This window comes from Acipenser ruthenus, chromosome 9, assembly GCF_902713425.1.
Source record: "Acipenser ruthenus chromosome 9, fAciRut3.2 maternal haplotype, whole genome shotgun sequence".
In the NCBI taxonomy this organism is placed as follows: domain Eukaryota; kingdom Metazoa; phylum Chordata; class Actinopteri; order Acipenseriformes; family Acipenseridae; genus Acipenser; species Acipenser ruthenus.
In genome coordinates, this window is record NC_081197.1 from 59,263,055 (window position 1) to 59,278,054 (window position 15,000).

The window sequence follows — 15,000 nt, forward strand, 5'->3', positions numbered from 1 at the left end:
GCACTATTATGCCACTGGCAGATGTGTATACTAATGTATAAGGGCAGCAGTGTGGAGTAGTGGCTAGGGCTCTGGACTCTTGACCGGAGGGTCGTGGGTTCAATCCCTGGTAGGGGACACTGCTGCTGTACCCTTGAGCAAGGTACTGTACCTAGATTGCTCCATTAAAAACCCAACTGCATAAATGGGGAATTGTATGTAAAAAATAATGTGATATCTTGTAACAATTGTAAGTTGCCCTGGGTAAGGGCGTCTGCTAAGAAATAAATAATAATATAAGACCTTTATTTAATTATTTAGTGTACTCAGATGAGTTATCTCTCCAGCTCTTTTGGAGATCCCTGTGATTTCAAGCTATTCATATTTTTCAACAAGCTGGTAAGCTCATTGCCTCTAAAAAAAAAAATCCAGCTCACAAAAATCCCCAAATATGTACCACTCAAAACATGGACTGGCAAGCCCTGCTAACCCACCTCCCATTCTCTTCATTAAAGACCCAGGCTAGCCAGCTAGGCTCCAGCAATCCAAAGAATCATAACTTTTTTGTTTATGATTCACTCACACCATGCTTTTACTGAGTCGGACAGTTTGTTGAGACAAAAACAAAAATAGAATTAAATAATGCAATTCTTGAGTATCTGAGAAAATGTGTGACAAATGTTTTGTATTCTAAATTACAGGTTTTCAATGCATTTGTAGCCATATGTGGCACAGTCTGACATCCAAGAAAGGTATTTGTAATTTGTAGTGGTATTCCCTGTGTTGCCTGAGAGAGATGCAGCATGCATGTGATAAAATATGCATATTGTAAGTAACGTGACACCTTCCATATAAATGTTCAGTCAAAATGATGAACTTATTAAGGTACATGTTTGCTAGATCCAAATCCAATACCATCCGCTACATTGAGTCTACAGGATAGCAATATGATCCACTACACTGAGCCTAGCGGATAGCAATACCATCCACTACACTGAGCCTAGAGGACAGCAATACCATCCACTACACTGAGCCTAGAGGATAGCAATATGATCCACTACACTGAGCCTAGAGGATAGCAATACCATCCACTACACTGAGCCTAGAGGACAGCAATACCATCCACTACACTGAGCCTAGAGGACAGCAATACCATCCACTACACTGAGCCTAGAGGACAGCAATACCATCCACTACACTGAGCCTAGAGGATAGCAATACCATCCACTACACTGAGCCTAGAGGACAGCAATACCATCCACTACACTGAGCCTAGAGGACAGCAATACCATCCACTACACTGAGCCTAGAGGATAGCAATATGATCCACTACACTGAGCCTAGAGGACAGCAATATGATCCACTACATTGAGCCTACAGGATAGCAATATCATCTGCTACACTCAGCCTAGAGGATAGCAGTACCATCCAGTACACTGAGCCTAGAGGATAACAATACCATCCACTACACTGAGCCTAGAGGATAGCAATACCATCTGCTACACTGAGCCTAGAGGATAGCAATATGATCCTCCACACTGAGCCTAGGCCATGACCCAGAATGAAAATGATCTTTTGTGTGTGTTTTTGATATGTGGATAAAATTCTGAAGTCCCATGTTATTGAATCCGTGGAAATGACTGATGGCTAACAGTAGTGTAGTAACATAGCAAACCCAAGCAGTACCCTTTGGTTAGGCAGGATGTGAGGCTTCAGTTACATAATGAAATACACAACAAATAAAACATCTAATCAACAAAAACACACAGAAAGCAAAGTCGTTTCCATGAAAAATGTATTCACGTCATCATTTGTATTTAAGTTTGCAATGTTTATTAATTTGTATCCTGGACATTTTGATTGTGCAGCACACCTAATTTAAAGGTGCTATATTTAAATTAAAGTTATTATTATCATCCTATTATAATGGAAGGACTCCCAGATAACATTCACAAATATAGCTTAGCTGTAAAAGTACATTAGCTTTTTATTCATTTGAGTTCAATACAAAATGAAACAATTCCGTTTTTTGTTTACAGTGTACTCTAGATTACAGAATGTAAAGCACACACATGTAAAGCACACACAGGTGTCAATACAAAACTAAAACCATCTGCATTTAACCAGCAAATGAGTATGGAGGCATTCCTTTAACACCCAGTCCAGATATCTGTAACAGAACACAATGACATTTACAAAGCATTATAAACATTGCATATCGTAAAAAAATAAATACAAAATGTGTAACTTAGTTAAATGAAAAATGATACAATATAGGGTACTAATGCTAAAGAGAGGCCGCTTGCTCATTAAAATCATGTGAAGCAATGTATCCTCCAGGTAGTGTGCTAAATAACCACAGTGCTGTTGTGGTTGTGTAGCACAGAGAGAACAACAAGAGGGCATACATGGAAGCTGAGTAAAAGTAAGTTTAGAGCAGAAGGTAAGATGCACTTTTTTACACAGAGCGTTATAAATGCATGGAATAGCCTACCGGGTGAAGTAGTAGATCTAAAACACTGGGAACATTAAAAAAATGACTAGATTCTGTGCTAAATTAGTGACCCCCCCACACACCACCCCCAGTACAGGAGAATGGTGTGCTAACAAGGGACGAGCCTTGATGGGCCTAATGGCCTTTTCTTGTCCCCAATATTTACTTCTGTTCTTATGAATGAGACTCCAGAGCTGCTGCATCCCTACCTTGAAAATGCCTCCTGCTTCAGGCTGCCTGGCCGTCCACGCATCATCCATCCCCTCACAGGCTGAGGTCACGTACAGCTCAGAGTAATCCTTCCCTCCGAAGCACAGCGAGGTGGTCTTATCAACAGGCAGCTTCACCGTTTCAATTCGCTTGCCTACAGAGACAAAAAAACCACCACATTTACTGTTTACTAAACGGTCATTAGTTGTGAACATGTACTCGCTCTTAACAGCTGCGGCTCAAGCTGAAGTATCCTGTGTTGAACAGAAGCAATGCTGTGCGTACATACTGCTTGGGTTCATCTTTTCAGCGTAACTGGACAGAAGAGTCAAAAAGTCAACTCATTGCCTTTAAATCCTCAATGGCTGGTTTCACATACGCAGGTTAACTCTAATCTCGGACCACCTCACCTCAGGCAACGTTAGGTAGTCCAGGAATAGCGCTAATTTGGGTCTGTGAAACCATCCGGAAATGTTTTACAACCAAAAATATTGATATAAATCGAAAAAAAAAAAATCACTTAAGATATAGATTATATATACAGAAAAATAAAGGAAAATAAATGGATAAACAGATTCTATACCAGGATGCCTGAAGGTTTAAATAGAAAGGAATAGTAGATTGTTACATCATCAACTATGTAGTAAATGACATCACAAACACAATCATGGATTTAAATAGAAGTGAGTGAGTGTCGTTACCATGGCATCGTAAAGCCTTGAAGCACCTCCAGTGCTCGTTTCCCTACACACTCCTGTAAGCAAAGACTGGATTGTGGGTGTGCTCCCTAACCCATGTTAGTCCTGGGTTTCAGAAGCAGTCCTGTGGACTGAGAAGCAGAGCTGTACATGCGCATTCACCTACCCGTGGCTGGGTCTATACGAAGGACTCTCCCTCCATTGTAGCAGGCGACCCACAGTCTCCCCTCAGTGTCAATGCTCATGCCATCAGGGATCCCTTCATCCTTCTCCAGTTTGTACAGGACTCTCCGGTTAGCTGTGCACACCATTGACAAATGCAGGATGAGGCAGGATTACGCACACTATACATTAAACGCTTAATCCTAAAATATTACCAACTAATCTTATAATCAGTACATTGATAAACAAAGTATTTTTTTTACACATTGAAAAAGTGTTTGTTCACTGGACCATAAAGTAAAGTTATGTACAATGCGCTACTGGCCAAAGGTTGTTTATGGTCATTAATGATCCCTAGCATATTAGTAATACTCATGGAGAGTCTTGGAGTAAGTAGCAGGGTTCCAAAAAATATAGCGTTATACGTCCCCACGTGTTGCTACAACTGTTGTCCTCAAAATGTCCGCTCTAGTGCACTGGGGCTTGAGATCTGTCCTCTAAATCACTGCAGGAAGAGTGATTTAAAAAAGAAAAAAAAAACATAACTTATTGTACAAAGGCAAAACCAGCTGGAGCCCTGCCCTGTCCTTTATTCTTTCTAGAACAAAACCAGCTGGAGCCCTGCCCTGTCCTTTATTCTTTCTAGAACAAAACCAGCTGGAGCCCTGCCCTGTCCTTTATTCTTTCTAGAACAAAACCAGCTGGAGCCCTGCCCTGTCCTTTGTTCTTGCTCCTGGTGCATTATCTGCATAATAATAACACATTTCTAAGAGCCACCTATGGAGAAATTAGCTAAACTGCTTATTGATAGCCATATATGGAAATTGTTTGTATTTGAAATGCTGTGCATGTCTTCTGCCTTGAGTGGTTGAAGCTCACATCATGGATCATTATTGCTGTTACCTGTTTGACAATGTGGGCAATAATCCTTCCACTGTCAGTGCACTAGAGTGGACATTTTCTGGGCAGCAGTGTGGAGTAGTGGTTAGGGCTCTGGACTCTTTACCAGATGGTCGTGGGTGCTGTACCCTTGAGCAAGGTACTTTACCTAGATTGCTCCAGTAAAAACCCAACTGTATAAATGGGTAATATTATGTAAAAAATAATGTAATTGTATGTAAAAAATAATGTGATACCTTGTAACATTTGTAAGTTGCCTTGGATAAGGGCGTCTGCTAAGAAATAAATAATAATAATAATTCTGAAAAGAGCTTTGAAACATACTAAGGCCCGGACCAAATCAAAACATTGACAACCCGCTAATCGCACTTAACAAAACTGTATTTAATAGCGTTTTCTTTTTTTGTAATTATCTTATTTCTTCTACTCATAACTTACCAAATAAGTGGAGGATTTTACCTTTTTTCACTTACGAATGGGAAACTTTCTTTAAAAAGCTCAGAGGTTTGTCTAAGCGCCACAGAGGCAAGCTTTCCCTGTGTTCTCTGAGCAGTGGATCTGCCTCCTGTCAATTATCTATCAATCATGGACTGGACAGCCATGCACTTGAAGCAGCATCATGGATTGTGGACAGAAGAAAGCATAAAGTTTCACCTTTTGTAGGACTAGTGAAAGATGATTTGTTCCAGCAGAAACTCTTAAAGCTTTCCTTAAGTTTTAGTTTCTGCAACACGTATTTGTTTCCAACCGTCCCTCAGTCATAGCAATCCACCAACTGTGTTTACAGTTTATTTTGTAATAACCGTGGTGATCTTGTGCTACTTGCTTATGATTATGGAGCTACATTTAGCAACATTTGAAGGTTTGTGTTTCACTTGAGTAAATATAGGGCATGGCCGAGGAACAGTTTGCATGAACATGCCCCTTTGTGAAAACACTTACAGAGACTCCCTGTCTGCAGGTCGTAGTCAAAGGCATCCACGCTGAAAGACAAGCTGTCTATGTAGTAGAAGGTGTTGTGGTCCAGGGACCAGTCCAGCCCATTGGAGATGTCCACCTGGTCGAAGTGCTTCCTGACAGAGTGGTCTGTGTTCAGGGTATACAGCGAGCCCTGGCCTCTCTCCAACTCGGCTGGGCGCACCTCCATACCCATGGTCCCTTTGAACAAGAACAAAACCAATAGGGTGGAGATGGGATCTGGTACTACAGCAAGGCCTCTGTTTGCAAGCCATGGTTTGAGTTAATGCTGCTCTTCTGAACCCCCCTTCCCCTCTATTTCAATGTAAATCACACCTGAGCTTTCTGCCCATACTCTGTGGGTAATCAAGCTTGTATTAAAACCTGAACATTAATGAAGCTGCTATGCAATAGGAGTCTTATTTCCTCGCTGCACTGTGTTTCATTCAGAATTGCAGTTTTGAGACCTGCGTGTATAATGAGTATGGAAGTACATGACAGGAAGATTTCACTTTAATGAGTGTGTTAATAATCTAAGCCAGCTCGTCACGGTACCTGCAAAAAACCTGCCGGCCGGGTCCACCTTCCCGTCATTGAACCTGTTGTTGGATTTGTCCTTGTCCACGTGGGCGATGGTTTTGATGGTTTGTGTCTCCCAATCCACGGCAGCAAACCTGGTCCCAACACCAATGACATAACCCCCGGACCTGCGAGGGACCACCGAGCCAACATAGGCGTCTGTGGGGAAAAAGCCCCGGGGATCACACCGTGCACTGCAGAAAGCCCCGGGGATCACAGTGTGCACTGCGGAAAGCCCCGGGGATCACAGTGTGCACTGGGGAAACCCCCACGGGATCACAGTGTGCACTGCGGAAAGCCCCGGGGATCACAGTGTGCACTGCAGAAAGCCCCGGGGATCACAGTGTGCACTGCAGAAAGCCCCGGGGATCACAGTGTGCACTGCAGAAAGCCCCGGGGATCACAGTGTGCACTGCAGAAAGCCCCGGGGATCACAGTGTGCACTGCGGAAAGCCCCGGGGATCACAGTGTGCACTGCAGAAAGCCCCGGGGATCACAGTGTGCACTGCAGAAAGCCCCGGGGATCACAGTGTGCACTGCGGAAAGCCCCGGGGATCACAGTGTGCACTGCAGAAAGCCCCGGGGATCACAGTGTGCACTGCAGAAAGCCCCGGGGATCACAGTGTGCACTGCAGAAAGCCCCGGGGATCACAGTGTGCACTGCAGAAAGCCCCGGGGATCACAGTGTGCACTGGAGAAAGCCCCGGGGATCACAGTGTGCACTGGAGAAAGCCCCGGGGATCACAGTGTGCACTGGAGAAAGCCCCGGGGATCACTGTGTGCACTGGGGAAACCCCCCCAGGATCACAGTGTGCACTGGAGAAAGCCCCCAGGATCACAGTGTGCACTGCAGAAAGCCCCGGGGATCACAGTGTGCACTGCAGAAAGCCCCGGGGATCACAGTGTGCACTGCAGAAAGCCCCGGGGATCACACTGGAGATTAAATAAATAAATGAAGGGCCTCAGAGTCTTGAAATGGAGTGGAATGGGGGGCTTGCCCCTGGTTTTCAGAGACGATTCAAAGTGAACTTGATAGAAATGAAAAGTATGTTGTTATTTCTCACCAGTCTGAATGCTCTGTATGTGATTGGTGTCTGGATTCCATCGGCACACCTTCTGTCCCGAGACGTCAACGTACAGAAGGGTGCCTTCCTTCTCCTCCCAAACCGGGCTCTCCCCAATCCTGTTCTTCTCCTTCACAACACACTGCACCTTGATGGAGGACATGGTCTGAAACACAAACCTCACTCAGCTGAAAAGCTGCTAGGAATATATGGCACCCATCATACTTTACAAAAAAGCATGACTGTATCAGTGCATGAGAACCACTGAAACTCTAGCCTTGAGAGTTGTATTGTGATAAACCATGGTAAAAAGGAAAATAGTGTAAAGCACAGTGAAACCACGGTAAAAGCACAACAAAAGTATAGTAAAGCCTAGCAAAGCACAGTGAAACGAGAATGCCAACGACTCCAATGTTGTTTAAAACCCTGTGTGCCATGTAAAACTCCGACTGGCACAGCAAGAATGTTGCAGCGTGCTACAGCGCTTTGCAAAGTGGCAGAGTAAATTGTACTGCACCAGCACTACCCTGCCCAGCTTCAGCAATTCCAGACACATTCCAGGGCCAGAATGTGTCTAAAAACACACCTTTCCAGCTACATTGTCTTCAGGGATATGGAACTTCCACTGGATCCACGCAAACGCCTACATGAAAAGGGCAGGTTTACATTGTATTTGCTTTGATTTTCAGGTATGACAACTCTGATGGTTTATGCAAGTTACCACATTTCACGAGTCCGCCTCAGTTACACCGTATACCCCTCCTACTGCAGGAGTTAAACACGAGTCAGCCTCAGTTACACCGTATACCCCTCCTACTGCAGGAGTTAAACACGAGTCCGCCTCAGTTACACCGTATACCCCTCCTACTGCAGGAGTTAAACACGAGTCCGCCTCAGTTACACCGTATACCCCTCCTACTGCAGGAGTTAAACACGAGTCCGCCTCAGTTACACCGTATACCCCTCCTACTGCAGGAGTTAAACACGAGTCCGCCTCAGTTACACCGTATACCCCTCCTACTGCAGGAGTTAAACACGAGTCCGCCTCAGTTACACCGTATACCCCTCCTACTGCAGGAGTTAAACACGAGTCAGCCTCAGTTACACCGTATACCCCTCCTACTGCAGGAGTTAAACACGAGTCCGCCTCAGTTACACCGTATACCCCTCCTACTGCAGGAGTTAAACACGAGTCCGCCTCAGTTACACCGTATACCCCTCCTACTGCAGGAGTTAAACACGAGCCAGCCTCAGTTACACCGTATACCCCTCCTACTGCAGGAGTTAAACACGAGTCAGCCTCAGTTACACCGTATACCCCTCCTACTGCAGGAGTTAAACACGAGTCAGCCTCAGTTACACCGTATACCCCTCCTACTGCAGGAGTTAAACACGAGTCCGCCTCAGTTACACCGTATACCCCTCCTACTGCAGGAGTTAAACACGAGTCCGCCTCAGTTACACCGTATACCCCTCCTACTGCAGGAGTTAAACACGAGTCCGCCTCAGTTACACCGTATACCCCTCCTACTGCAGGAGTTAAACACGAGTCCGCCTCAGGTACACCGTATACCCCTCCTACTGCAGGAGTTAAACACGAGTCCGCCTCAGTTACACCGTATACCCCTCCTACTGCAGGAGTTAAACACGAGACCGCCTCAGGTACACCGTATACCCCTCCTACTGCAGGAGTTAAACACGAGTCAGCCTCAGTTACACCGTATACCCCTCCTACTGCAGGAGTTAAACACGAGTCCGCCTCAGTTACACCGTATACCCCTCCTACTGCAGGAGTTAAACACGAGTCCGCCTCAGTTACACCGTATACCCCTCCTACTGCAGGAGTTAAACACGAGTCCGCCTCAGTTACACCGTATACCCCTCCTACTGCAGGAGTTAAACACGAGCCAGCCTCAGTTACACCGTATACCCCTCCTACTGCAGGAGTTAAACACGAGTCCGCCTCAGTTACACCGTATACCCCTCCTACTGCAGGAGTTAAACACGAGTCAGCCTCAGTTACACCGTATACCCCTCCTACTGCAGGAGTTAAACACGAGCCAGCCTCAGTTACACCGTATACCCCTCCTACTGCAGGAGTTAAACACGAGTCCGCCTCAGTTACACCGTATACCCCTCCTACTGCAGGAGTTAAACACGAGTCAGCCTCAGTTACACCGTATACCCCTCCTACTGCAGGAGTTAAACACGAGTCAGCCTCAGTTACACCGTATACCCCTCCTACTGCAGGAGTTAAACACGAGTCCGCCTCAGTTACACCGTATACCCCTCCTACTGCAGGAGTTAAACACGAGTCCGCCTCAGTTACACCGTATACCCCTCCTACTGCAGGAGTTAAACACGAGTCCGCCTCAGTTACACCGTATACCCCTCCTACTGCAGGAGTTAAACACGAGTCCGCCTCAGTTACACCGTATACCCCTCCTACTGCAGGAGTTAAACACGAGCCAGCCTCAGTTACACCGTATACCCCTCCTACTGCAGGAGTTAAACACGAGTCAGCCTCAGTTACACCGTATACCCCTCCTACTGCAGGAGTTAAACACGAGTCCGCCTCAGTTACACCGTATACCCCTCCTACTGCAGGAGTTAAACACGAGTCCGCCTCAGTTACACCGTATACCCATCCTACTGCAGGAGTTAAACACGAGTCAGCCTCAGTTACACCGTATACCCCTCCTACTGCAGGAGTTAAACACGAGTCCGCCTCAGTTACACCGTATACCCCTCCTACTGCAGGAGTTAAACACGAGTCCGCCTCAGTTACACCGTATACCCCTCCTACTGCAGGAGTTAAACACGAGTCAGCCTCAGTTACACCGTATACCCCTCCTACTGCAGGAGTTAAACACGAGTCTCATACTACCCCATATCATTGTTAAATTGCGCAACTCTAGACTCCCTATCTATGAGCATAATAATATTACCACTTAAACCTGCCCCATTTGACATACCTGCATTTGCATGGATTGAGTAAAAAACACAATATCTCTGAAAATACTGCCGCTAGGAAACTGCGTTTTTGCATGATGGGCTAATGACAAGGCTTAACCTTACCAGTTCGTCTAACCCTTCCATAAAATCACACGACATTATCACGTGACACACGGAACTGCTGAATGTCATACTAGTTTATGTAACAAACATATGCTTATCTCCAAACAAGTTGCAAAGGTTAGTCATGCAAATGAAAACGAAATATTTCTCTCCGAAATGTTCAGGTAAAAATCACAGGGATTTAAAAAAAAAAAAAAAAAACATTGATAAGCTAACATCGCTATCTTGATATCGATATGCTAGTGAAAATTCAGAATATTTATTGCAAATCAATAGTTATTTAAAATAAATAAAAACTTAAACTCCCATTAGCATGCAAGCCCGGTGTTTACATGCTCAATAATAATGTGCAAAAATACCTTTTCTGCGAGAACCTTTCTGGATAGAGAAAATAAACAAGACACGATTCTGTTTCAGCCGGTAAAGGTTTATAAACTGTGCCTTGTTAATATTTAACTATTTTAGTTGATCAATTCGCATGACCAAACAAAATACATCGCTGCTCTCTCAACACCAAACTATTGAAGAGGAAAAACAACTGGTCAGCACTTTGAGAAAAGTTCAGTGTCGCCTTGGCTGTCTGGTACGCCTGACAGCTATGCTCGCCGAGTTCTTTCAGAATGAATAAAAAAACAAGTTATCCGTGGGAAATGGAATCAAATCAGTCCAGCGCTTGGTTTAATATTGAGAAACAAACTGAAAACTTTTATCACGCCTCACTGTATATGTGTGTGTGTGTTTGCGTACAACAGCAGGCATTTTATGTCTCATTCATTTGGGAACTTTTTTTCGCGTCAGTTATAGCAGTCTCAATTCTAAAAGAAATGTCATCTGATACTGTATTGTGTTCCTAAATCATTTCACTCTTTCAAATCTCACTCATTTCTATGTTCTGACCTTGGCATCTCTGCAACAGCTGTTTTGTGTCTGTGAAAAACACTACATTCTATACACACTACATGCTATATCCACTATATTCTGTACACTGCATCCTATATACACTATTCCATACACACTACATGCTGTACACACTATGCTATATACACTGCATTCTGTACACTGCATGCTATATAGACTGCATGATATACTGTAAACTACATTCTATACACACACTACAATATAAACTACATTCTATATACACTGCATTCAGGATATTGGAACAGCAACTTGAGACAAATGGTTCCTCTATTAAGTTTGTTCAATTGTAAGAAATATCTGCCCTGCTTCTGAAATGCCCTTACTCCATACAGATTCCAGAGCAGGCCCTGGGCTTGCTGTGTGGAAAGGAAACATTGAGGTTGTTCAGATGATTCTATGCAAGATGGCATTATATGAGTACACTAAAGTAAGAGAAGCTGGGAACCCAATTGAGTCACTCCGTTAATACAGAAGTGAGCCGGACCATTCCAGCAGCCACATTGTGTTGGCAGTGCAGTTTTTCTACATTCATTAATAAAAGGGCAAAGTCTCTAAAAGGGCACGACTGTGTAACCATTTACCACACTTATTGAGGAAAGGTCTTTTTTGTTTTTTTTTCCCTTATTCATGCCGCAACAATAAGCACAAGGTTTGCATTTCAAAGTGTTGCATGGCTGGCGCTGTAGCTCTGTACTCAAACAGTAAATCCATTCTTCGTCAGTGTAAAGATCATGCAATACAAGCTGCCTCGTTCGGATTCAGTGGCAGGGAAGTATCTCTGCTATTGATCTAGGACTGTGTAAGACGGGTGCTGGAGGCTCATTCCACAAAGAGAACTACTCACACAAAGAGAACTACTTTAGGGTTTGGAAGAGGCTGGATTGGTTCAAGCAAACCAGAAGAGATGGAACAAAGACCAGGAGTGGAAGAGCCCACTCCTGTAAAAGGTAGGAAGGAAACCACGATCATTGCAAAATCTAAAGCGCTCAATGTGTCCAGCAGTAAGTAGGGTCAGTATGTTGTTGCCGTTAACTGATCATTTAACACATTAAAACACACAGGACATTGAGGTACAGCAGTTATATTTCCAGGAACGATGGAGCTGAATGGATGTCTCTCTCAGAGGAGTTCACATGCAAGACCAGGGTTTTCTGTGGTGTCAGCAACTGAACTGAACTCCACCCCTGGTGCAGCAGTGGGGTTAATGGGTTTCAAGCATCTGGAACTAGTTATATATTTCTTCTTGTTCTAAGGTGGGTATGCGGACCCGTTTTTGCATTGATCAGTACAACATACAGTAAATGTGCTTTATTTGCAATAAAGGGAGTCACTCTTACTGGGCAGTAGAACACATTTCTCTCTAATACAAGTGTATGGCACCTTGAAGAAGCAGCCTCTGCACTCAAGCACACACACAGTCCCTTTGGTAACTCATTCAGGATGCACTGAACATATGCATACATAGATTAAAAAAAAAAAAAAAAAGCAACATTTTGAACACTGCCATGCTGCAATTAAAAAAAAAAAAAAAATGCTTTGGTTATATCACGATACAATTCCCAGAACGGAAGAAACATTAAATCAGTCACACAGTCAGGGTTAGCATTTTCAAAAATTTAATGAAAAAAGGTTCCTGTAAAAAGTAAAGGGGGGGGGGGGGTTCATCCGAAAAGACTTGGCTCAACTGTGAAAGCTCATGTATAAAACAATTTCAAACCAAGTGTATGGAACAAGTCATTTCAAGGAATGCATACATCATACCTGGAGCAGACACGCAGGTACGGTACAGTACAGTGAAGATCTCCATACACAAGCTAGTGAACTCCTACATAATGAAACCCTTAACAGGGCAATGTATGAACCTGTCAATAAACAATGAAACACAAATACAGATGGAACTGCAGCCATATTCTTGATATGGCTAAATTCTATAAAATGTCCAGTGTATCATTTGCATGTAGGCAAAACTTAAAAAAAAAACAACCTTGAGAGCAAACAGCAGCGATTTCCCCTCTGAAAAGCGCCGTTTAACTGGAGAGATGAACAGAAAGGATTGCAGTGTTGGCATCATAAGCACATGTAACAAGCTTGTTGTGTACAGCTCATGGTTCTGAGGTCATGTGCGAGATACTTTTCAGAGCGGCTCGCTTGGGATATTAAACATTTTGTTGAGGCTTTAAATAAAAAAATAATAATTAAAAAAGTAGGACACAGAGACACACAAGTAGTCAGTTGAAACCCTGTGTGTCGTGCGAATCCTGGAAACTACATATGGAATAGTTTACAGGATGATCCAGTTTCTGCCCACTTTTTCAGGGTACAAGCAAAACAAACCAAACTGAGGCAATGACCGGGCTAAGGAGAATAGAGAGTGTGTAATGTAATATATATATATATATATATATACACACACATACACATTATTCATTCACACAGCATTCCCCAGTGCCAGGTCAACACCAAGAAAACACAACAGCAATATTAAAAAGCTTCAAATAATTACCTCTGGAGGTTCCTTTAGGGCCCCAGGCACAGGCCTGCACCTTCGTTGTTTCTTGCTGGTCTGTAACATTAGCAGCTTGTGAATACAGCCCTGCTACCCAACCCACCCTGCATGTATACACACACACACACAAATACATACACTATGCGACTGTAAAGGCAAATTGAGTGATTTGGAAGTTACTAGAAGGGAGTTTTGATTAGGGAACTTCTCGTTTACATTGCATAGCATTTTCCATCATTCCAGGCTTTACTACAAGATTGATAAGCCACAGTGTATGTCTAGTAAAACCAGGAATCACACTGCTATGCAATGGGAGACATTTCCATCTCTGCTTTTATATTGAAAGACTAATTTACAGGGCTGCTCAAGGTGGTTTGGTTTTGTGATCTCACAAACACACACAGTACACTACATGGATTGCACACATATGCACGCACAAACACACACACACACACACACAGACTCTCTGTCCCTTCTACGACATTGACTCAATTTCAGGTCTTGGCATTTGTAATAAAACAATGTTTAGAATAAATTGCCAGTTTGTTTTTTTTGTCCCATCAAAACATGCATGTTTTTTCATATGGCCCCAGAAACAATATTAATTACACAATTTAAAGCTTGAAACAAAGGTGAAAGATTGAAAACTCTTGTGTCAACAGTGTATAGAGGAGAACCCAACAACTGGAGGAGGAGCTGCCACTCCTCTTAGAAACAGAAAACTACAGAGACCTGCCCAGCCACCCCCCAGCCCTACCCCACCCCACCCCGCCCCGCTCCCCAGCCCTGCCCCCAGGACCACCCGCCTGCCAGCCCCACCCCACCCCTCAGCACCGCCCCCCAGCCCCACCCCCACCCCACAGGCAGTATTCCTCCAATACATATAAACATATTGGATCTTACATCACAGACAAAACTAAATTTAAGGCAACAGATTAGGAAAAGCAAAGCATAAGTGAGCAAAACACTCTTCGTTTCAGTAGGACCTGCATTTTCCAGAGATTGCTTCATCTACACATTTAACTGAAATCATGTAGTCTTTTTTGTGTATTCAAGCAACTTTTTTTTGGCAAAACTTTGCAAATATACACTCTACAAATACAGTCATCACATCATCTTCATACTGCTCCTCTTCAAAAAAAAAAAAAACACACACACACCTTTAGAAACCCAAGTGAGGTTACAGCAAACCGAGGACTCCCTGAACACACCGCCCTACATTGTACTCAGTGGCCTTCAAGCGCCCTCTTGTGGAAAATAACACCAATACACTCAGGAGAATATGAATACCAGCATAGCTTCCTGTGTGCAATTTCAGATGTTTCAACCAAGCCCATCCCCAGGCAATTCAGAGATGCCATCATGAAGCAGATCTTGTTTGATCTGCGGGTTACCAGGACTCCTCATTACAGGGAATAGGAGTAAAGCCTGCAGTCAAACACATAACAGGTCACA

The 15,000-nt window shown here is 43.8% G+C and overlaps 1 protein-coding gene across 2 annotated transcripts; it reads right to left on the reverse strand.

Annotated features, from left to right (window-relative positions):
- Positions 1–1,935: 1,935 nt before the first annotated feature.
- LOC117406189 (regucalcin-like) lies at positions 1,936–10,688 on the reverse strand. 2 transcript variants are annotated; one of them, XM_034010103.3, is made up of 7 exons: positions 10,481–10,688; positions 7,044–7,209; positions 5,956–6,138; positions 5,386–5,601; positions 3,548–3,679; positions 2,683–2,837; positions 1,936–2,149 (listed from the first exon to the last, which is right to left on the reverse strand). In XM_034010103.3, exons 2-7 carry the CDS (start codon positions 7,204–7,206, stop codon positions 2,099–2,101), a joined length of 900 nt encoding a protein of 299 aa, XP_033865994.2. In that variant the 5' UTR covers positions 7,207–7,209; positions 10,481–10,688; the 3' UTR covers positions 1,936–2,098. The 2 variants fall into 2 exon arrangements, with proteins under 2 accessions (XP_033865994.2, XP_058886332.1); XM_059030349.1 differs by lacking the exon at positions 10,481–10,688 and adding an exon at positions 10,122–10,172.
- Positions 10,689–15,000: the final 4,312 nt, after the last annotated feature.